Here is a 23,438-nt window from a genome sequence, read left to right as displayed (position 1 = left end):
AACTTTTCAGTGTGCACAGTCCATCGAACATAATTGTCATGAAATTCGGTATACGTTTGTCCCGTAGCATTTTGACAAATTTATGTTCTCAGGTTTGTTTTGCAGAGATCTTAGTGAAAAGGGTTGAACTTAGGTATTGTTCATTTGCCATTTTGATGAAAGATGGTGCTCCTCATAATTAACGATACACAACTAAAATACATTGTAACATTAATAATTTTATTTGACAAATTCATAGTGATGATAATATACATAATTTAAAAACTGATCACATTCCCAACACCAATTCAAAAAAATGATTTATCTACTATTACGAACTATGTAATAAAATAAGGGGAAATATCGCATTCCGTGGTGATAAGTATGCTTGTAGCTTTTTTCTGTTTCGAAAGATTTACTATAAAACAATAACATTACTGTAAATAAATACAACACTTTTTTTAAATATAGACACAGTCGTCTTCCTGGTAAGATTTGATCGGTGAATTGAATGGTTTGTTGAAACCATGGGTGGCCAGCCAGCGCAGGATCTCCTTGTCGTATTTCTGCATGTAGGTGGCTGGGTCACGTGCCAGGACGAACAGAGAGGCGCTGACGTTGTCCGTGATGATGGCGTAGTCGTAGACTTCGACTCCGTCAGAGTAGGTCACTTTAGGTCCAAGCTTCACGATCCAATCTGAAATTATTAAAAAAAAATAAAAGACACATAATAAATTTCATCCTGACGCTTATCGCCCTTTATTACTATGAGAGATACAACCATTTTCAGTACAGAGCGCGAAGCCACTGCAGTGAACGGCAATAAAACTGCTCACACTAATTAGTTTCAGCTGTAGCCAGCTGGCAAAGTCGACAACATTGTATGTCCCATGCAGACAGTTTGTCTGGGGAAGTTGAAATAAAAAAGATTTGTACATGGACCAGTGCATGGTAATGTTACATTGTATCTTAATCTTGAACACAGGGTGCCAATCGTAAACTCTCATTTACAACCCGAGCCTCAGACAGAGCTAGTTTTGCCTTTGTACAAGCAGACTTTTTGTCTGTATCAAGTAGCCTTGTTCAACACCAAAGTGGCCACAGCTACAGCTGAAACTAATTAGTGTAAGCAGTTTTATTGCAGTTCACTGCAGTGGCTTCGCGCTCTGTACTGAAAATGGTAGTAATTTAATTTCTCTCTAAAACGCAGATATTTGTCGAAACAAGAGAATGTATCCGATTGCGTTAGGATTTGAAATACTTACACGGGAAAGGAAAGGGAACGCCATCAAGTGTTACCATCAACTTTCCAGGCTCGTTAGCGGGATCCTTCTGATAAGCCTGACCTCCGATTGTATCAAGTGGTCCATCCGGGGTATAGAGTCTCTGGGTGTTCAGCACGGATACAGTACCATCACCGTTGTCTCCATCTGTCATTTGAAATGGTAGAAAAGATTCTATGGTGGGTGTCAATCCATTCCAAAATTACTACTTCATATTTTACCATTCTGAATTAAATTCTACAACCTTAACATCCGATTCTGAATTCAATTTTGCAACTCAACATCCTATTCTGAATTCAATTTTTCTACACAACATCCTATTCTGAATTCAATTTTACAACTCAAAATCTATTGACTGATCTACAAGTGTATACACAATTATAGGTAGAACTATTTTTCCAAAGTTCTGCGATGACGTCATAAGTTTGCTCATGGAATTGAATACCCTTCATATGAACCTGACGAAAATATCATCCAGTGTATGTTTTTATATGTTTGTCTAATAAATCTATATAGCTATACTCACATGTAGCTTGGTGGCAAAGTCCATCTTTTTCATAACCATAGTATGCATAGGCGTTTGAATACATCTACAAAATTGAAAATGAGAAAATTTAATTAATTGCACGTTCGTAAACAAAACATTGGGACTTATTCGTACCTCAATAGAGACAAACTCAACGCATACACATTTTACGGTAAGTTAATTCAATTATATCACAGTGATGCCGATAATAAAATGTTTTTGTGCCAAAGGAAACAATCCAACTTAGTGCAAATAAAATATAGAGAGCTGAAAATTTTGTAAATAGCACCTTGCACGATGTACGTAATTGATACAACCGATGAGAGAGAGAGAGGAGAGAAGAGAGAGAGAGAGAGAGAGAGAGAGAGAGAGAGAGAGAGAGAGAGAGGGGGAGAGAGAGAGAGAGAGAGAGGAGAGGGAGAGAGGGAGAGAGGGGGGGAGAGAGGGGGAGACAGACAGAGATAGAGACAGAAAGAGAGACAAACAGAGACAGACAGAAAGGGATAGAAAAACAGACAGGCAGCAGAGTAAGGAGGAACAGCATGGTAGGGACAAAGAGAGAAACAAAGATTGACAGCTAGACAGACAGATAGACAGAAACAGAGACAGACAGACAGACAGAAACTAAAGAATTTGATCTTAATACCTGATACCAAAGACCAAGATATGCAGCGGTGTCAAGCTCGTCCACTGTTTCAAGTGCTCTGTCGTTCTGAGCCAATGTCAGACTTAACAAACTGACAACGATGGCGGCAATTCTTACAAGATTCAAAGTAGACATCTTTGCTTCTGTAGGAGACAGTGTTCGTTGATGTGTCTTGAAAACTCTTCCAGGTTTTGAGTGAAGAATCCAGTGTGTCGGCTGCCACTTTTATACAGTTTAACCTCGACCACCGGATCAGTTGTTTAAATCTTCGAGGGAAGATCACCAGCAGTTGAGAGTTTTTCACTGATGTCGGTGTAGACTTCCAGATAAGAACCATTGGAATGAGACGACTGTTACGTCTCGTCACGTTGTGTCTCAAACGAGCCAGCGTGACAAAGAATGGATCTCATATACAATTTTGGTTGTCATTATTTTTTACTTGAAAATGCCTACAATTAACCGTATCACATCATTACGTTCTGCGTATTTAAATTTGAGTCTCTGCTCATTAATCTGGCCAAGAGTCACAACTAACCGACATATCTACGAAGCTCACAAAGTTGAAAATTGATAGCTCATTAAGACTGATCAAACATGACTAATTTGTCATTTCTGAATAATTTCTGTATGTCGTGAAGTCTTGATTAAAGTATAAAAGCCACATCTTTAACTTGGGAACTGCAATATACGCGGACAAACAATAGCATATAATTGTAAGTGCATTTCAAAATTTTAGCATCCAAATAAGCTTTGGATACCTAGTCAATAATCTCCGCTTAACATTTGCAAAGACATCGGAAACATTTGCCTTCGCTAGGTGACTGGGTGACGTACGTTGTGAATTCGCATCCAATCGAGAATTGACTGAAATGCACACCATTTAATTTTGTTGGAATATGAGACTTTTGAAAATAGTAAGATTTAATTGATTTCTTTCCGTCAGTCATGAAGGAATGGAATCATAGATTTTCTCGTCATTTTCTCGTTGTAAGCATGCAATAACCAGGGTAACGATGGAGTCTCTGGTAAAGACTCCATGACTCATGATAAAACATTTCCAATAATTTGAACATTTTATTTAACATAATGTAAGTAGATTCATTCTATTATTCTACGCGTGAACATAGTGGTCGTTGTAAGCAATACGAACAAGCCATGTTAACGTATAGCAACATTTTCGACAGTAATGACGCTGTATTGGTATGGTGTACTAGTTAGGACGTAACGCAGACCTTATACTACACTCTCCCCGGAGAGAGCAAAGTCGAGTAAGCCACGCTAGGATACACGTGACAAATCTCCATTATGAAAGAGCAATATTTTCAAATGCTGAATTTGCATAACGTATCATTATGTCTAAACAACAGCAATGAACTAAGTCTGTAGACGAACGATGCTTATCATTTGGCGATATGAATTTAGTTTACATTATGAAACTTATATACAACTTGCCGTACTTCGCTGAGATAGTAGCACTGCATGGACACATGCTGAAAACACGTGTCAATTATATCATCGGTAAAGACGATGAAATATTGAATTATAGTCATTTCGATGCATGCACAAATTGTGACTTTTCGCTATAACAAATCGTTACACTCGCCATATTTACAGAGTAAAGAATATGTATTTCCCAATGTCACGATTAAATCTCAACACTACGAAATTACAGATCCTTGCCTGAGTGTTTTTACATCTAAAGACGACGCTCACTTGATGCGTAAAATGCGCCTTTGGGACAGATATTCGGACTCTCAAACATTAACGATAGTTCTTTGTCTACCACCTGTGGGGGACATTTTGAAATTTATGGAGTAGGCCTAAATAAAGTTTTCACCGGCTTATTTTTGTAAAAATGGAAAATTGAATTTCCCCATTTAGTTCACAAAGGGTTTGCGGCCATTTTGAATTTCAAGTGTCTGTACGTAAATATCAATTAGGTAATTTGTTTCTCTCATCTCCAGGACACACAAAATATCACTCTACGTCCACGTCACCACACTTATTCGTCCGCTCCTTTGCAATAAAACAATTGTTGACCTTTCGATTAGTTCAGAATTGATTAAATATTTACAACCACAAAATTATGTTCATCTTGAGAATATTAATTATCTCTGTCTTGAAACCATGGTTCGGAACTTTCAATCGTTTGGTGTGCCTCGTGCTGAGGGCTGCCATAGCGAAATGTTCACCATTATTTATAAATGCATCTGTATGAATAATAATTTCTTGAGTTTTCTGAAGTTTTATCATATTATCCATTATTCAGACTTGTTAACGTCATTTCTACAATAACATTTGATTGAAGTGACTAGATGTGATGCACGCGTCCTATTTATTAATATTAATTCCCTGCACACTGCGAAACGATTGCTCAACTATAGACATTGTATTTTGAACTTTCACTGTGTCTAAATCAGGTTAGATCATTCAACGATGATCATGAAGGATCCTATTTCGCAAGACGCTGTGTCATGAGAAGTTTCTCAATGAGGTTGAAAGAGACGTTCTAAAGAATCCAAACTCTGTGCTTTCAGAAAGGTAAGAATTTCGATTTATGACCATGCGTCGTGAAGGGTAGCGGACCGTTGAAATTTTAACGTGCATGAGATCTATCACTTGTCACACTTGCTCTCCTCCGACACAACGTGACGAGACGTAACAGTCTCTCGCAACTGCTGGTGATCTTCCCTCGAAGATTTAAACAACTGATCCGGTGGTCGAGGTTACAAAACTGTATAAAAGTGGCAGCCGACACACTGGATTCTTCACTCAAAACCTGGAAGAGTTTTCAAGACACATCAACGAACACTGTCTCCTACAGAAGCAAAGATGTCTACTTTGAATCTTGTAAGAATTGCCGCCATCGTTGTCAGTTTGTTTGGTCTGACATTGGCTCAGAATGACAGAGCACTTGAAACAGTGGCCGAGCTTGACACCGCTGCATATCTTGGTCTTTGGTATCAGGTAAAGATCAATATTATTTTAGTTTCTGTCTGCCTGTCTTGTCTCTATGTTTTTCTCTGTCTCTTATCTGCCTCTGTCTATCTGTCTCTGTATGTCTCTGTCAGTATGACTGCTTGCCCGTCCGTCTGTCTGTCATTATGTCTGTCCGTCTGTCCATCTGTCTCAGCACTAGGTGGTCCGTTGTTTCAAATACATTATTTTCGTATTGTCTCACTTCTCCACCTCTATATACTGATTTACATTAAATAAACGATACAAATATTACCAGACAAATGTAATTAGACACTTTTGCCCGAACATAAGTATTTATTGAATAATGTATTCTTTAAGTTTTATATTAATGCGAATAAAGCTTTCTGTTAATGTACTTCGATTAATATCATTTTTTCTTATTATCAATTCTGCAGATGTACTCAAACGCATACGCCTACTATGGTTACGAAAAAGACGGACTTTGCCACCAAGCTATATGTGAGTAGGAATCATTTTCAATGGAAAAATAGTTTAAAACATGTCTTTAAGTGCTGCTAAATGCCTTCTATAAGCGTAGTGAATACATTTTTTGAGAATATTCAGTGTCGAAAGCAAACAATCCCTACTCTCATCACCGATGCAAGCTATATTGCTTAGATGTCTTTTGGCAACATCATTGAACTTCTTGCATTGTCACTTTGTTTTGCCAGTTAAATTGTAACATTTTTATAACATTTTTGCCCATTTATATCCCATTACTTGAAACATATTTGTAGCTAAATTGATCAACTGTTTATTAGTTCACCAATTTATCGCTCCATGAAGAAGTGTTTCCGATAGGAGCGCTCAATGTTGACGTTAAATGCGGCTCTAAGGTTTCTTCTAGACTATAATATCAGTTGCAGCTTAACGGGTACGACACACCCTATTATGATATATATCTTGGTTGGAGTAATTTATCTGTTGGCAAAATTTTTTTTCATGTAACATTTGCAACAAAGTCGGTCGGTAAAACTCCTGCTTTTCAAACTACAGATGGAGACAACGGTGATGGTACAGTGTCCGTGCTGAACACACAGAGACTCTATACCCCGGATGGACCACTTGATACAATCGGAGGTCAGGCTTATCAGAAAGATCCCGCGAACGAGCCTGGAAAGTTGATGGTCACGCTTGACGGCGTACCCTTTCCTTTCCCATGTAAGTAACTGTACCGAGTTTCATGCTTGCAACCAAAAGTGCAGTTTTCATGTTATCTACCTTTACTGTATCTACTACGAAAAATAGCATGTCTAACTCTCAGAATGGAAATGACTCCAATATACGATCAAGTTCTCCGCCATTATCATTCAATAAGTTTTAAAAGCAAAAAGTCACCGATAAATGAATTTCTGAATATTCAATACTCACCTTCAATGTTGGTACAGAAGGAATTATGGGAATAAAAATAGCATATCACCTAACTTTCCGTGATCTACGTATCCTTTCGATGTACGATAAAAAACCCCGAATACGTGCATCTGATTATAATGCCATACAAAGCTGTGAAAGAAAAGCTTTATACGACGTAATAAACGAGAGTCTTTACATCAAACCGAGAGAGTACTGTTAGAAGAAGGCAACGTTTCGCACAGGATCGTAATGTGGACAAAAACGACAATTCTCCGCACATAAAAATTTCTCTGCTAGGAGACAACAATTCTCCTATCTGACAAAACTTTCTCCTTCTGACAAAAATTTCTCTGCCAAAGAAAAAAAATTGTCAGAAAGGAAAATTGTCTCCTAGCAAGGAAGTTTTTAACAGTACGGAGAATTATCGTGTTCGTCCACGGTAGGATCGTCATAGTATCAAAACTGGCCGACCGTAGGCTTTACGCAGCCGTTTTTCGACCCCTTGATAGCAATAGATGAAGAGGAGAGTCTGAATGAAATTTTAAATAAGTCTTCTGTGTTTTCAATAATTCCAGACTGGATCGTGAAGCTGGGACCTAAAGTGACCTACTCTGACGGAGTCGAAGTCTACGACTACGCCATCATCACGGACAACGTCAGCGCCTCTCTGTTCGTCCTGGCACGTGACCCAGCCACCTACATGCAGAAATACGACAGGGAGATCCTGCGCTGGCTGGCCACCCATGGTTTCAACAAACCATTCAATTCACCGATCAAATCTTACCAGGAAGACGACTGTGTCTACGTGTAAAATTGTTTTATGCTTTGGTTTCCTACAATGTGTCTTTCCTTTGTGTACAGATAGCAACTCGCGAAAAGCAAGGAATTTAATACAACAACTGTCGTATCAACATCTAGTGCTGTTCGGTTAGGAACAACAGCCTCCAAGCACACCATTTATTCACTTCATTAGAATTTCAAAACTCGAATTTAACTTCTTAGCACATGTAATACGAATTATGTACATTATGACTAATTTCAATTTCTTAAATAAAATTATCAAAAGTTACTCTATCTTGTTGTTTTGAGTTCTTAAGTATTAAAAACATCCTCCTAATACTGCCAACTTTACATGTTACACAATAATAGAGCACTATTTGCTTCAAACAACTTCAGTAGAATGACGCTGATTAAACTGGTCAAAACAACAAGGTTTTCTCCAATACTGCCTCTTGGTTCGTATAACACACAAAACTGTTGGCTTTTTAAGATTTAGAGTACAGAACTACACTCTTCTTTTAAAGAAGACAGAGATCGATCAAATAGGTAGAAAGTTGATGTCTATAAAGCTTATATAACCTTATACACAGGGGGAGAGAGAGAGAGAGAGAGAGAGAGAGAGAGAGAGAGAGAGAGAGAGAGAGAGAGAGAGCACTTTGTTAAGCGCTGATAATACTCACAAGTGATGAGTGTAAAGTTGGAGATGTATACCATTGCCAGTTTTTCTGCCCTCAAACGGTCAAAATATGATATTTATATGCTGGTTGTTGGTCGGTGTGGCCTATCAATATGCATTATGGGAAATCGCTAAGTCGTAACATTATACAGAGAGCTAGGTATCCATGGGAGTTCGAGATAATGTTAGACTTTGTTCAAATCTGTGATTTTTGAATGTTTGAGTGGGCTGAACGCGATGAGTGGGGTGTACACGATGAGTGGGGTGTACGCGATACAGGGGAGTTTCACCCAGAATCCGACAGAAAGTAACTCACTACTGCGCAGACTCAAACGTAACGCGTTCGATAGCTGGGAAAACCTGACCAGGGTTGCCAAATTTCAAATAGGTTCGTATGAAATAGGAGAGACACAAGAGAAACTGTTGCAAACGATTTTATTTTTTAAAAGTTCACCGACTTGAACAAAGTCTGAGATAAATGTATGACACGGAGTAAAATCACCGGACGAGGACGATAGAGGGCCATATAGTACTGTTGTACATAGAAGACTGTGTGTCATTTTTTCACCTGTAGCTTCCCCTGATCCCGTCAGCATTCCAAAAGCGATGATTATCAGTGCCACACTAGTCATGTGACTTAAAGGAAAAGCCCCTTCCTTTAATACACATTGGATAATTGATAAGAATATCTGTACACATGGGCATCTACAAACTTTTAGTTTGTTTGTCATGTTTGTGCGATGTGGAAATGACTTTTGTGTGATAACATAATACAAAATTCGTTATTCCCTGTTCGATTTTCAGGTAGTTCGTGCATCTGCATTGGAAGATTTAAACTTTCACCAAAACTTTCTCTGGAAAAAAATTTCAAACCATTACGAAATCAAGAATAAAAATCAAGGATCACCGTGCAAAATTTGTTACGAGAGCAACAAATTACCTGATTTTTACAGACTTTTAAAATTTAAAAAAGCCGCAATCCCTGTGTAAACTCTATGGGGGAATTATATTTTCGATTTTCAAAAAGATAAGCCCGTGAAAACTTTTTTATACTTCATGAGTTTCAAAACGAGCCCCGGCACGTGGTAGAGCAATATGTATTTGAAAGTTGCTGGGTCCGAATATCCTTTCCCGAGGCGCATTAAGGTAGTATATGCCTCGAAAGCGAAAGATTTATACTTTTGCTCAAACTTTCCTCAATAAAACTTGCAACTACTTTTCCTACCAAATCCAGAATAACAATCGGAGGTCACCATGCAAAGTTTGGAACTAGAGAAACAAATTACCTAATATTTACCGATATTTGAAATTTGAAATGGCCGCCATCCCTATGTTAAATCTATGGGGAAATACAATTTTCGACTTCAAAAACTTAAGACAGTGAAAATTCTTTTTACTGCTTAAAATGAGCCCCACAGGTGGTAGACCAGAAAAGTATTAGAAAAATTTTAGTCTCAATATTTGTCCCCGAGGCAAATTGTACCTTAATCTCGGCCAATCCATTTCTAAGCTGTCCTCGGAGTATATACTTGATGATCAGACTGGTTCGCAAGCTCAAATATGACCCATGACCTGAACTGCCACACTGTTTACCACAGGTTGGTGAATTGTTAGATATTGTTGACATTGGACTGCGTCTGGATCATCATTTCATCGCGAAATGCTGTTTCTATCTGACGGTAGCTGTCGCTTATCTACCGCACAGTCATCAATTCAGCTATTCTCAATGACCAAGTCCCGGTACTTCTTTCTCCTCCCGATTGATGCCATTCGTCACGCGTATAACTGTTCTCCACCATCCGAAGCAACGTGATGAGGCTTATAAGTTAATCTATATGTCCTGATAGTAATCTTTGATATACTGAAATATCGATCTGTGTGCCTTGCAACAACTGGCGATCTTCCCTCGCGGATTACGCTACACGATCCGGTTGCTAGGGCAGGATGTACCAATAAAAGTGGCGGAATACACTAGATATTCAACATATTATACCAAGGTCCCAAAGACGAACAGAAGAACGCAAGAAACGCTGGAATGACAATGTTGAAAATTGCTGTTATTGTTGGTTTGATTGGATTGACGCTAGCGCAGCGTGACAGAGCGCTTGACACCGTCACTGAACTTGACACCGCTGCCTATATCGGAGTATGGTATCAGGTAATCAAACAGTCTCTCTCTCTCTCTCTCTCTCTCTCTCTCTCTCTCTCTCTCTCTCTCTCTCTCTCTCTCTCTCTCTCCCGAGCAATGCACTTATGCCATATGACATATGTATGCAGTAAAGGGACAAGAGTTGTAACTTTGATATTTTAATTTTTTTGTCCCAAAAAGGAATTTACTGTCTTCTTTATCTGCCTCCTCCCCATCTTCTCCTTAGGTGTATTGAAATCCAAAGTATTATTGGCCTTGCAAACAAAATATCTTGTGTACAATATGCGATGCCATTGTTGACAAATTCAAGCTGTCAACAATAACAATGGCTATCACAAATAAAAGGTTGTGTCAACATATTGAATACTTATAGACACGACTTCGGGAGAAGAATGCTAATATGTTTTTCAGCACTGGAAACTGAAAAGTTATAGGCAGTTGACTTTTACATTACAATTATAAATTAGTATAAGACGGCACGTTATCAGAACAAATTACGTCAAGTCTACTATTCAATTGCCTTAATAGGTGGGTTTTAATATTTCATAAGGCTTATTTTTAAAATTCACCTCTTTTAACGGTTGGAATTTTTATTTCTGTAGATGTATTCAAACGCGTATGCTTACAACGGTTATGAGAAAGACGGACTTTGTCACCAAGCTACATGTGAGTACGACACCATACGATGCTACATGTACTGCTGTTTGAACGTATTTCACGCCTCGTGTAGAAAACTTTTGTCCAAACTTTCCGCGAGGAATTATTACACCATTCCCAATTCGAAATCAAGAATAAAGATTAGGAATCACCATTAAATAAATTATTCAATATTTACCGACTTGAAATGTATTCAAGATGGCATCCATCCATGAGTTACTCTAAAGGGGAAAAAAATGAAATTTCGACTTTTCAAAAGAGGGAGCGGATGAGAACTTTATTTACTCAACGACCTTCAAAATGAGCCCCACAAGTGGTAGACCAACGGCGTATTGTAAACGGTTGACAATATAAATATCTGTCCCCGAAGGGTTGTACTGATAGGGGAAAATGCCGTTTGCCTGTAACCTTAGAGTTAATGTTATTTTTACTTGTTTCAAAAGTGGAACATTCCTCATTCGGTGTGTGTCTCAGGCTCTCAAGGTGCCATCTTTCATATTAATTCTCCTATATATTCAGAATTAAATATTTGTATGAAATCTCCAATTATATTGTCGACAGACTTAAATGGCCTTACTGAAGCTGTCATTGAACGCTACACACATACACTGACAGGATGTGTTTACAAGTTCGACACTAGGATGATTCAATATGATGTTGAGAGTAGAAAAGGAAATTATTTTAGAAACAGAGCAAAAATAATGAAAAATTCATCAAAAGATCCCAGCTGCTAGAGTTGTAAATGTACTGAATAAAGGTCATCAAATGCAAGATTTTTTGGTTTTTTCGTGTCAGTAATACACTACAATATATACTTACGACTTTCAGATGGGGACAACGGCGACGGTACAGTATCAGTGTGGAACACACAAAGACTGTATACCGCGGATGGACCCCTTGATGCGTTGAAGGGAAAGGCCTACCAAAGAGACGCCGTGAACGAGCCTGGTAAATTAATGGTTAGCCTGGATGGCGTACCGTTTGACTTCCCATGTAAGTTTCTTACAGATTGCAATTGTTTTACTTTTGATATATTGTTTCTCTCTAAATTACTTTCTTGAAACCACTTGGCAAAGTTGCAGAAGCCCATCTCTCGCATTCTCGCGAGCCAGAGCATAATTTCCGCTCCGCTGACATACCCAAAAATAGCGGTGCCTCTTAACGGGTAGCGCTAAGCTGTTGCCGTAAAGAGGCGAGTGGTTTCCGACGATAATCTCTCGGAATTGAGCAACAAGCCTTAATTTACGAGACGAAAAAGTTAAAACATCTATGCATAGATATCTTAACAAGGAGAGGTTATGACAGGGTTGAATTCAAAAATATTCACTCGCTTTTTCCAGATTGGATCGTGAAGCTAGGACCCAAGGTCATCAACTCTGACGGAGTCGAAGTCTACGACTACGCCATTATCACGGACAGCGTCAGCGCCTCTCTGTTCGTCCTGGCACGTGACCCAGCCACCTACATGCAGAAATATGACCAGGAAAATGTGCTTTGGCTTACCGTCAATGGTTTCAATAAACCATTCAATTCGCCGATCAAATCTTACCAGGAAGACGACTGTATCTACATCTGAGCAGTAAGCTCTTACCCATGTGTACCACGGATAGTCACATTTTTGTGACAAAACGAATGTGCAAACATCAGAATAAGACATTCACTTGCATTAAAAATAATAACAGTTCACTTTCTTGTCTAGTTTTATGTGACTTTCACGGCAGTCGTTTTTTTAAGTTTTTACACCACTGCTTCTGCTTTCAGGAATTGTCAGAATCGTACAGCTGCAGGTTATTGTGTATATTCAATAAATTAAACATGATATTTGAAACGACTGTAGTTTCGTTGATTTAATTGACCTTTTAATATAAATAGAATATTTCCAATATCTTCAACAACATAGGTACAAAGTATGCCATGCCATTTGCTCTGGAAATTTGAGTAAGTAGACTACTACGGTCTTGACACATTCGTTAATTTCGGGCCACTCTCAGCCTGAAGTTTGATGCGCCCCCTCCCGGCTCAGAAACTTCTGATTCCGTGGTACCGGTAAAAGTAGTCGCTAGGGACGTGACATTTGACTCTCCGAGTAACCATCTCTATTGAGGATTTACTTGACGATATACCGCTTCGTTGCTTTTCCTATTGTAACATGTGTATAATCCCTCCCCTTGTTGTAGTTACTGCAAGGTCCCTGGTTATATTACTTGATACTCTTCAATTCAAATGCCCCATGCTGATTCTGTCTTGATGTGAGCGATGAGTCAAAGTCATTCCATTCCTAGACAATTTGGTATTTGTTTGTGATTCATTTACTGTAGAAGCTGCGATGACGATGTTTTTTCGAGACAATTAGTTTTGGTCTTACTAATGTTTAAGTGCCTCGCGGATTGAAATACCTAAAATTGCCTTACAAAACATTACTAAAGCGCTCAACTAGAGTGTCGATCCTGTATTTAAAAATCTGTCAGTAATACATGAAATGTAAAAACAAAACTAGCCGCATTGTCGATGCCAGGTCTGTAAGGACGATATGACCATTGCCAGACAAGGTTATGCAACGTGGGTGAAAGGTCACTAGCAGATGAAGGATATGTCTTGTAGTTTCGTATTACTCGATGTAAGCTTCGAAAATCTTCAAGTTCTTGTCTATACGTTTTCTCCACACCTTGTTCACAGTCAATTGGGATATTAGGAACTTTGACGCTTCTATAATATACAACATTCGCCGAATCGTCAGACTCTTAGCATATTGAGCGAAAAAGGAATTAGTTATATATATATATATATATATATATATATATATATATATATATATATATATATATATATATATATATATATATATATATCAAAGTATTTAAAAGTGCAAAAACATCTTACTGTAAAGAGAGTCTAGAAAACAGAGTAATAGACAAGCCAGTATAGTCCCAGGCCACCACCCCACCCCCGCACTGAAAGCAGAGATTGTGCATTTACATGTTTTCTATCACGTTCTCGAGCCAAACTACTTGTACGTACATATTGGAAGGCGCTTACGCAGCGTTCACAAAAATAGCGGGGGGGGGGGGGCTGGAGGAATCGCAATTGAAATCTTATTTTTTACAGTCCCCCTCCTCAATACACTAAAAAAATCAATCCCCCTGTCTGTATGATATAATGTTTCAAGTCCTCCCTCCAAATTATCATATAGTCTCATCTTTAATAGGAATGCATAGAAAAAATAAACATGTATTGCGTAGTTCTGCTCGCAGATGTTCGACACTACCTCTTATCAGCAGTTTGTAGAACCATATTCCTTAAGCAAGTTCTTAAATTGATTCATTTTTAGATGCATGAGTGGACTTTTTGGATTTTTAAGTCTAAGTCGACTTGAGTTTATCCAACTCTGGCCAGGTAAATGGCAGCTGCTAAAGATCACACAAAATGACAATCATGAAAGAGTAGCACAGTGACCTACCGAAAATTATTTTTTTTTCAAAAGTACAAGATATATACGACTTAGATACTAACACGATTTGAACTAATTTGGGATAATTGGATGGTGAGGCAATATCTGTTTAAATATAATCTCATCTGCTTTTCTTTTTACATTACACACTTGTTTTTATGAGTAATTTGTAATATTGCAACATTCAGCTATATGGCACCGAACACTTTTGAGCGAGAAATTTGAAAAATATAAAAATCCAATTATCCCAAATTAGTTCCAATCGTTCTTTACTTATAAATGTCTTACAATATTGACAATACTGGAAGGTTAAAATACTCCATCAAATAAACTTTTTAATCTTAGAAAGTTTGGGTGTAATGATGACAAATTTGGTAAAAAAATAAATGATTCCATTTAGTCACATTTTTTCATTTAAATCAGAGAGTCTATACTGCTGAATGTTTTACTTTTGTGATGTGAAAATTAATGTGAAAAATGAGATGAGAAAATTTCATTCACTGCATGAACTTGAAATGAATGGTTTCATATATTGATTCTGATTGATTTTCGTGAAAAACAGTGACTTTTCATCGTACATTTGTAGAAAATCAAACGTGGTGACTCCATCTTTTTTATCTAATATTTGATTATTTTATATGGCAGAATTAAAAAAATACCTGGTAACTGTTAAGTCTCGTGGCCTTCCATGCGTTGCTTTCTGGCCTGATCTTGTGTGCAAGTACTAATGTGTTTCACTGTTAATTGAGCGTCCTATGGCCCAAACTCTTCTTCAACTATATCAGAGTCAGAGCTGACACTGTCACTGCCGGTATGCAGTGACAGTGACACTGTCCATAGGCAGTAGCAGGGCAGTAGCTGTATCAACTTTGATAATTTTACAAGATTTTTGTTCAGTTTATTCAACTGCTCTTGTTCTACCGTGACTCCCTAACTTTAAAGTCCCCCTACTACCCTACGAATTTTCGAATTCCCCTGAATTCCTCCAGCCCACCCCTCATCATTTTAGTGAACGCATCCTCAATGATTGAATAAATAAGCCGATTAAGTCGTCAGAAGTCAGATGATCATATCGTACAACCGCTACAATCTTTGTAATGATGTATCCTGGGATGCGATAACTCTGGTAAAATATACATTCCCTATGATAATTTGTTCTCAAAATCCTTTAATCGGACTTTGTTCATGTCTTGGTCCCGGATCACAAGTGTACTGTACATCAATGAGGTCTTCATCAATGAGGATTGATCCCTTGTTGCTGACCATACCACGCGTAGGAGTCTGTTACATAGTTAACTCTTCAGTTTTCACAGGTTGAAAATTTAAACATTTGAAAACTATCACATTGCCCTTAAGTAAAGTATACAATTTGCACCTATTGAATCATTTATACATCTCATAAATGAATCTTTCTAGCGACATGCGCTCGATCACCTCAATCGAGCACCTTCAAGCAAGCAGTTTCCTCTCATCGGTTAACCAATCACTAGCCTCGTTTTATCAGTCAATGTTGTACAGCCACTCTGTGACATTTAACTTGATAAAGATTCAAAGTCGCTATCTTCAAAACTACTGATTGCTAAATCAGAGAATCAAGGTTTCGAGATATGAACGCATAAGAGGAAAAAAATCACACCCACTGACATTGTTGTTTATTTTCTGTCGTGTATAGGCGCTGGCACTGCGCAGCCGTTAGTGAAGGGCATTTTTGTATGAATGACGAGGAATTTTCGTAGTCTTGGTGTTTCTGATACAAACTGACAAAGGCGCCTGTCAAAATCTCAAACTCTGTTCATAAGTTAACTAGATCTAGACTTGTCGCAGTATATAACGATGTCTCCTTACGTAAGCTTAGTCGTTCTTCTGTTGGGGTGCTGTACAATTTCGAGGGCGCAGAGACAACTGCCGACTGTGCCGGAGCTTGACGTTGCCGCATATCTTGGCAGGTGGTATCAAGTAAGTTTCATCCCTTTTGCCCTTCATTGTCTTCGCCACTAAATGAAATCAGTCAAAGTGGTTGGTAGTAGAGTGGTGCGCAAATCAGGCAAGTTGTGAAAGAGTATAATGCGAGTTTGCACCAATGACAATGATTGTATATATTCGCTTATAGAAACCAAGGAAGGAAAATTTACAGTAAATTACAGGGACAGTGCATTTTTGGTAGTTTTGCTATGTCATCAGAATCCTCCTTAAAGACAAATTTTAGAAGTAAATCATAATAATTATGAACATTTCTGTCCAGCGAGAAATCTCGCGAGATCTCGCCGTGAGTGGAAATTAAATGAAATTCTGATACTCCAGCCGTTATGCGCTTGTTCCTTGCATATTATTGTTTGTCAAAGTTGGTACGCGAAGATAGTCCCTCCTTATCTTTCAAACCCTTTTTGTCAGGAGACTTTTTTGATATATGTTATCAAGAATATGAGGAGCTAGTGTGAATTACACACCATGCATATCGCGAATTGATACTCTTTTGGCTCAAGGAGAATACATTTTGTCTCGTTGCCAAAAAAAAATGATTTAAAAAAAATAATGCACAATGCATAAAACCATCACCAAAGCAGCAGTTACAGGGATTGAAATTATCTATATACGTCCATTTATGTATTTGGCATGAAGTGCTGTTGCATAGAAGTGCACGGTATAGATTACAGTAAACAGGGGTGTGGCCATGTTTGGAAAGCATGTCTGCCTTGCGTAAGTGTTTCGTGCACGTGGGTTTTGGATTACAACGCCTAATTTCTAGTGCTATGGATTACAGAGTTTGAAAATTGTTCGGATAAATGCGAGCAAGAATGGAAGGGTGAATCACGCACTGAGGGTTTTGAGCCGGTGGCGTGATACCTTTTAAATGGATTCCTGGCTCGATTTTTTGCATTTAAATTAAAATACTTAATTGATTAAATTAAATATTCATCTTTTTCGATTTTCTGTGATGTCGAAAATTAATATGTAGTTTACATATGCCTCGTGTCTCAGTTGTGTTTTCTCCTACCCTTACAGATGTATGCAAACATATTCAGTTACGCTACTTTCGAAAGGAATGGTGTATGTATCCAGGCAACATGTAAGTACAAGTATTTGTAGCCCTGTGGGACAGTATTTATCACATTAATAAAGACACTGCGACACATAGCTTGTATCTGTAATGCCTGTATTCTTTATTCTATAACGTCAACGGGACACGGGTAAACCAGTAAGTAAGTAAGTAAGTAAGTAAGTAAGTAAGTAAGTAAGTAAGTAAGTAAGTAAGTAAGTAAGTAAGTAAGTAAGTAAGTAAGTAAGTAAGTAAGTAAGTAAGTAAGTAAGTAAGTAAGTAAGTAAGTACGTGAGAGAGTGAGTTAGTTATAATTAGTTAGTCAGTTCAAGTTAGTTAGTGGGTTCGTAAGTAAGAGCTGTCACTATTGAGAGTCTTTCGTGTCCGAATTTCTTTAACCAAACTTTTATTCGCTGCAGATGGCGACAAAGGTGGGGGCGTGATCTCTGTATGGAACACCCAGAGACTCTTTGAACCTGACGGTGACTTGGACGCTTTGAAAGGAGTCGCCTATCAGAGTGACCCCGACAATAGCCCCGGTATACTGTCCGTCGGTTTCCCAAATCTAGGAGGCGGAGCAGCTCCCTGTGAGTACATCATTCAAACTGTAGACTTGTGAATTTGTGTTTCTGTGAAAGCATATTGGGAAGATTGAGCGAACATTTCCTTCCATAAATTGACCCGGCTGTGGAAGTCATTATTAATAAATAAAATAAAATAAAAATAAAATAATCATGAATGCTAAAAATCTGATATCATAGCCATGCAAAGCAAACAGACGACCGATACTTTAGAAACGGATACGTTATCATCTCTGTGAGCCCATGAGTGATGTTTTATTTATCGAGCCACAATATTGGCCGTGACCGTCAAGGTCAACCAGAGAAGACAAATTAACGAGGGCTTTCAAGGGGGTGCCCCCGCCGTTTCGTTTCCGGCTACAGAATTTCAAACAGGAACAACTCACATGAGTCGTAACGTCGAAGATCGAGTTCTAATACATCATGGTGATAAAATCTGTAGAGTTTCCTTATCGTGTTGAAAGGTAAATATTCTCCACTTCAGTGTTAATCATGTACATCAGTAATATTTCGAGCTTTCTGGTTATCTAAGCCAAAAGACATCATATCACGACGTAGAAAAGATCCCTGGATCTCTCGCATTGAAATGATTTTCCGTTTCTTTCCAGACTGGATAGCGAAACTCGGGCCGAAACTCACCGGATCAGACGGCGTTGACAGATACGAATATTCCATCGTCACCGACAACGTCAGCTTGTACCTGTACGTCCTTGCACGTGACCCGGACAGGTACAGAATAAACTACGACTCTGAAGTACAAGAATGGCTGTCAACCAATGGTTTCACGGGAGTTAACGCACCGATAGAGACGCTGCATGTCCCCGAGTGTATATACGTCTAGACTAACTGTTTGGTCTATATACAGTTATCATATCCAAAATAGTTGACAAAATTTTCCTTTTATCATGAAACTCGAACATTGTGTACCCTTGGTGGTTTATACTAGGATCAACAAAAACAATAGCGTTCAGCTTTTCTCACGTTATTCGGTCTGTCAATCAGCTAGTTTCTGTGAAAAATGCGCTTACTCTAGCTCGTTTACGTGCAACTGTTCACGGGTATATAACTATACCCAAGAGTACGTTCAGTGTTCGTATGTTAATTTCACTAATTTGCACGTAGGAATACAAGAAAACGTCATTGTAATATTGATTTCCTTTCCTCTCGCACGAGGAACACCTCTTAAATGTTAAAAGGAGGGGTGCCGCCGTGCTAGGTTTCGAAATAAAAAGATCCTGCGCAAAAATGATGACTCTGCAGCTTTTTCATTAATATATCCTTTTGCGTCATCATCGCTTGGTCATCAGACCACGCATGACAGTAATTTGCAAATGAAAATCTTAGAAATTTACGCTGAAAAGACATGACAAGGAATCACTCTCAATCAGGCAGTCCCTACTTGTCATACAATAACGTGAGCTGCATGAAATCGAAATGCACGGGGTATTTCCATGCGATTTATCTCAAAAAGTAAGATGAGAAGACCTGTTTTTGTCATCATATTTCTTGTCAGCTCACTATCACATACAAAATATGAGGTTAGAAAGAAAATTACGTTCTTTCTTTTGCGTAGACACCCGGCCCATCTTAGGAAATCACAAACTTGCATGAAATATTTTATGATAATATTAAACAAAGTGAGGCATTACTGGCCAAGTTCTATCGTGTGCTAAAGCAAATAAGGTTTATTTCTCACTTGTACGGAATCAACCCTTGCATTTGCTTACTCTTAACAGTCATCGACCTGTGAAACATATACTTAGTCAATTTTCATCAAATTTCACCTTTTCACATGTCAGATTAGCGACCTGACGTCATCTCATGAGTATCCATTCTGCCTGAATGCCATCAAGTTTGAATGAGAATCATAACTTTCATAAAAATATTTTAAATGCTGATCAAAATTTGGGCACAATTCCTCAATGCCATTACGTAACATTTTTTGGACGAATATCGACATTGACATTACAGATTATGAATTCGATAGTGATAACTGACTGCCAAATACTGATAACAACCTGCGTTACCCATTTCGCTCCCATGGTTACATAATGCATGATTTAGGACGATTAATATTCTCCATCGATAATGATTCATCATCGGTTGACTTGTATACTAACACATGCTCATTAGCACACCTTGAATATGTGAATACATTTATTTAGTAAATTTAGCATTAGATGAAAAAGGTATATGTCCTTGCAAACCCTGACTAGAGTAAGAAACCTATAGAAATGTGTACGATGAGTCTTTCACCTGCTGCATTTTTTAAAAATGAAAATTCATCTCCTGACTCTGTTATTTCCTTCAGTTTTTGGGAACACGAATTTTACTTCGAATGCCTGTCATATTTTTTATTTCTATCATTCTTTCAATATGACATTACCAGTTAAAGTGATTTTCCTAGTTGAAGGCATCATGAAAAGAATATGAATATGTCATAAGGTTCGATACGCTTGCATGATTTTCTATCTGATAAGGAATACTTGAGAAAAGATGACATAAAACCAGGGACAAAAACAACCTATTTTTTCCGGTAGTTTGCCAGATCATTAGGGGCGAACCTTACAAATCAGTCGTAGTCGTTGCATGTATCGGAGTATTCATGAACAATAACACGGATCACCACCGTGGCTTTTATCAGGCGTATGCAGCAGTTAGGTCTACTGGCTGACCAAGAAGCCACGATTTAAGCGACTGTCTGCCCTAGAATAGTGCTTCAATTTGTTCTGTTTTGGTATTTTTGTGCCCACAGACTAGGGGCAAGTCTTTATGCGATGGAGTTAGCCCTACGGAGAGCGCGCTCACATTTATCCGAAGGTGTGGCTCGTTTTCCATACAGATGCTCGTTCCCCTGAAACATCTGACATCTGTTGAGAATTACAAGCGCACGCGATAAGTTGTAATTCTTCCCCTACTAAGAAATCCCCTACTATCATTCATAACTATTTGATAAGGAGCTATTATAGTTTTGAATATCACAATCTGCACAACTGTACACGTTCGTTGCCACGTGCATTTCTCGAACTTTCCGCTATAAAATGCAAGCCCTTCGTTGAGCCGAGTTTGATATTCATATATTCCTCGGAGACAGTTTGAATTGGAGTGTTCATTGACGTACGTAACTTACATTAGATGATGTCCGTGGCCAAAGTGTTCCTGGTGCTTGCGTCCTGTCTCTCGCTGTCCGTTGGACAACAGAGGGCGTTGCAAACCGTTCGAGAAATCGACTTCAGTGCATACTTAGGAAGGTGGTACCAGGTAGGTTAAACTATTTAAAATTGTCAATTTGGTCGTAAAGCATGCGGTTGTGTCGAATGCGCGTTACATTGCATCTTAGACGGCGTTTGTCTTTCGGTTTGTCAATGTTGTTCAATCTGTCTGTCATGAGGGGCTACGGTTCCCTCCAAATCAATGATGGGGAGGGAAGGGGAAGAGCTGTGAATGTTTACTCGCTCTACAATTACAACATCATGTCGAGTCTAACGGAAAATATCTGAAAAGTAATTAAAGTCCTTCATTTTCCATCATAAAAAGTGGGATCATAAATAAAGTGGATTTAGATTGGATTAGAAACGACGGTGAGAATTACGGTGAGAATAGCTACTTTGTAAAATTCGTTGTTTGTGAAAGTTGATGTTCAAGGTTAAAGAAATCTGAATATTAGCTTGGCTTTACCACTGCATGGCCTATGTCCACATAAATATCAACAAACGAATGTATATGTACTCGAAAAAACCCAGAAAAATCGTTATTTTTACGGAGAGACAATCTGATATATGATATAGTCCCTTTTACTTTTTTGCTTCTGTTCTATAGACACACGCAAATCTTTATTCGACACAAACATTTGAAAAGGATGGGTTCTGCAACACAGCAACATGTGAGTACATGAAAAGTCCGATTAACCTTTACACGCTCCTGTCGATTTCGTTTTCCATATTTCACCTGTATCCTGATGTATACTACATTCCATTTCAGAACAGTCATCTTCTTTTTATTTTCTCTCAATTTCCCATTTATTTTTCATTTTCTAGACGGATTGTACCCTAACAACACCATTTCCGTTCTGAACAAACAAACCCTAGGGGGACCGACGGGCCCCCTAGACGTTATATACGGCTACGCGTTCGTCCCTGACTTGTATGATCCAGGCAAACTTCTGGTCGACTTGCAAACTGGTTTCAACGACGTTGCACCCTGTGAGTATAGCTTGTGTAAACTCTTTTATTCAAACAAATAACCTATAATACTAAACTCCATGTTTTACATTGTCATAACTCTGCCGAAAGAAAATAAACACAAGAAGGAAATATTATCACATCTACAACAAACAATTTGACATCTGATATAAAACTGACTTGATAACACAGTCAAATATTTCAAATTTTAGATATTTGCTTTTTGGTAACGAAGCGATAATTTCTTAGTCTGTTAGCAGTTGTTTGTAGAACTAGATAACTATACGGTAGGAACGCTGGACGTCAAGTGGTTCATGGAACACGGAACATCGAGCAGAAGTGTTTTCAATGGCAAACGAACAGCTGGGCTTTGAGAAGTTTTGTGATGACCAAATCGGTCCCTTGCTGAGATTAATAGAGAATTTTTTTTCAACTCCCACAGACTGGATCGTGAAACTTGGTCCAAAGGAGCTACAAGCAGACGGCACGTACCAATACCAGTACTCCATCGTCACCGACAACCTGTCTGCGTTTCTCTTCGTTTTGGCGCGCGACGTCGAAGAGTTCAGGCAGGAGTATCAGGACGAGGTGTTGCTTTGGCTAAATGAAAACGGTTTCACCAGACCACTCAACAAACCTGTGGAAAGTTACCAAAGATCTGATTGCGTTTATGACTGATGGCATTTAAGTTGACTAAAGACTCTACAACATCTCCTTTGTTCTTGACAATTTTGTAGAACTTGCTCTTTTTACTTTTCGCATACAGAAAGTTTCAAATTTCATTGGATATGTACGCCAACCGCAATGTAATCATGTACAATACATTAAACGAATCTCTTATGACTTCCTTTTATAAATATTTGTTGTCTCCATTACTAAAATTGTTAGTGATGTTTATTGGTGTCGGAGCATTTTTCTCCTTCACATCAATTACACGGCGGAGTCACATTCACTGCGTATTACACGGGGATGGGGCAGGTACCGAGCCTCTCTACCGATTGAGGGCGCTGCAATTTGTCTGCAGCTCTGCAGAACTTCAAGGTGCACCAGGTGTACATCAAAAACTGTGTACATAGCGATGACAGCTTTGAGTGAAGTTGTGGTGCAATCTCTTTGTGATTTTTTCGGTTGGAAACGATCACATAAAATGTACACAGTGTAAA

At 38.5% G+C, this 23,438-nt stretch overlaps 5 protein-coding genes across 5 annotated transcripts; 4 read left to right on the top strand and 1 right to left on the bottom strand.

Annotated features, from left to right (window-relative positions):
- Positions 1–296: 296 nt before the first annotated feature.
- LOC139152357 (uncharacterized) lies at positions 297–2,611 on the bottom strand. Its single transcript, XM_070725493.1, has 4 exons — positions 2,435–2,611; positions 1,789–1,852; positions 1,245–1,409; positions 297–676 (listed from the first exon to the last, which is right to left on the bottom strand). Exons 1-4 carry the CDS (start codon positions 2,567–2,569, stop codon positions 441–443), a joined length of 600 nt encoding a protein of 199 aa, XP_070581594.1. The 5' UTR covers positions 2,570–2,611; the 3' UTR covers positions 297–440.
- Positions 2,612–5,191: 2,580 nt separating this feature from the next.
- Positions 5,192–7,835, top strand: LOC139152356 (uncharacterized). The gene is made up of 4 exons (XM_070725492.1): positions 5,192–5,401; positions 5,809–5,872; positions 6,410–6,574; positions 7,342–7,835. Exons 1-4 carry the CDS (start codon positions 5,267–5,269, stop codon positions 7,575–7,577), a joined length of 600 nt encoding a protein of 199 aa, XP_070581593.1. The 5' UTR covers positions 5,192–5,266; the 3' UTR covers positions 7,578–7,835.
- A 2,361-nt stretch (positions 7,836–10,196) lies between these two features.
- LOC139152355 (uncharacterized) lies at positions 10,197–12,856 on the top strand. Its single transcript, XM_070725491.1, has 4 exons — positions 10,197–10,380; positions 10,974–11,037; positions 11,857–12,021; positions 12,369–12,856. Exons 1-4 carry the CDS (start codon positions 10,258–10,260, stop codon positions 12,602–12,604), a joined length of 588 nt encoding a protein of 195 aa, XP_070581592.1. The 5' UTR covers positions 10,197–10,257; the 3' UTR covers positions 12,605–12,856.
- A 3,222-nt stretch (positions 12,857–16,078) lies between these two features.
- Positions 16,079–19,237, top strand: LOC139152354 (apolipoprotein D-like). The gene is made up of 4 exons (XM_070725490.1): positions 16,079–16,432; positions 17,480–17,543; positions 17,933–18,100; positions 18,703–19,237. The coding sequence occupies exons 1-4, from the start codon at positions 16,310–16,312 to the stop codon at positions 18,933–18,935; spliced, it is 588 nt and encodes a 195-aa protein (XP_070581591.1). The 5' UTR covers positions 16,079–16,309; the 3' UTR covers positions 18,936–19,237.
- A 1,872-nt stretch (positions 19,238–21,109) lies between these two features.
- Positions 21,110–23,128, top strand: LOC139151234 (uncharacterized). The gene is made up of 4 exons (XM_070723887.1): positions 21,110–21,355; positions 21,914–21,977; positions 22,132–22,296; positions 22,718–23,128. The coding sequence occupies exons 1-4, from the start codon at positions 21,230–21,232 to the stop codon at positions 22,951–22,953; spliced, it is 591 nt and encodes a 196-aa protein (XP_070579988.1). The 5' UTR covers positions 21,110–21,229; the 3' UTR covers positions 22,954–23,128.
- Positions 23,129–23,438: the final 310 nt, after the last annotated feature.

This window comes from Ptychodera flava, chromosome 15 (genome assembly GCF_041260155.1).
Source record: "Ptychodera flava strain L36383 chromosome 15, AS_Pfla_20210202, whole genome shotgun sequence".
Taxonomy (NCBI): domain Eukaryota; kingdom Metazoa; phylum Hemichordata; class Enteropneusta; family Ptychoderidae; genus Ptychodera; species Ptychodera flava.
This window is presented reverse-complemented; position numbering and strand designations above follow the sequence as displayed.

Bases quoted from the DNA above. Each gene is read 5' to 3' on its own strand.
- LOC139152357 (XM_070725493.1), bottom strand. From the start codon at position 2,569: ATGTCTACTTTGAATCTTGTAAGAATTGCCGCCATCGTTGTCAGTTTG. The intron at 1,853-2,434 runs GTATTAAGATCA...TCAATTTTGTAG, and splicing joins ATCTTGGTCTTTGGTATCAG to ATGTATTCAAACGCCTATGC. The intron at 1,410-1,788 runs GTGAGTATAGCT...TTCAAATGACAG, and splicing joins ACTTTGCCACCAAGCTACAT to ATGGAGACAACGGTGATGGT.
- LOC139152356 (XM_070725492.1), top strand. From the start codon at position 5,267: ATGTCTACTTTGAATCTTGTAAGAATTGCCGCCATCGTTGTCAGTTTG. The intron at 5,402-5,808 runs GTAAAGATCAAT...TCAATTCTGCAG, and splicing joins ATCTTGGTCTTTGGTATCAG to ATGTACTCAAACGCATACGC. The intron at 5,873-6,409 runs GTGAGTAGGAAT...TTCAAACTACAG, and splicing joins ACTTTGCCACCAAGCTATAT to ATGGAGACAACGGTGATGGT.
- LOC139152355 (XM_070725491.1), top strand. From the start codon at position 10,258: ATGACAATGTTGAAAATTGCTGTTATTGTTGGTTTGATTGGATTGACG. The intron at 11,038-11,856 runs GTGAGTACGACA...TACGACTTTCAG, and splicing joins ACTTTGTCACCAAGCTACAT to ATGGGGACAACGGCGACGGT. The intron at 12,022-12,368 runs GTAAGTTTCTTA...CGCTTTTTCCAG, and splicing joins CGTACCGTTTGACTTCCCAT to ATTGGATCGTGAAGCTAGGA.
- LOC139152354 (XM_070725490.1), top strand. From the start codon at position 16,310: ATGTCTCCTTACGTAAGCTTAGTCGTTCTTCTGTTGGGGTGCTGTACA. The intron at 16,433-17,479 runs GTAAGTTTCATC...CTACCCTTACAG, and splicing joins ATCTTGGCAGGTGGTATCAA to ATGTATGCAAACATATTCAG. The intron at 18,101-18,702 runs GTGAGTACATCA...GTTTCTTTCCAG, and splicing joins AGGAGGCGGAGCAGCTCCCT to ACTGGATAGCGAAACTCGGG.
- LOC139151234 (XM_070723887.1), top strand. From the start codon at position 21,230: ATGATGTCCGTGGCCAAAGTGTTCCTGGTGCTTGCGTCCTGTCTCTCG. The intron at 21,978-22,131 runs GTGAGTACATGA...TTCATTTTCTAG, and splicing joins GTTCTGCAACACAGCAACAT to ACGGATTGTACCCTAACAAC. The intron at 22,297-22,717 runs GTGAGTATAGCT...CAACTCCCACAG, and splicing joins TTTCAACGACGTTGCACCCT to ACTGGATCGTGAAACTTGGT.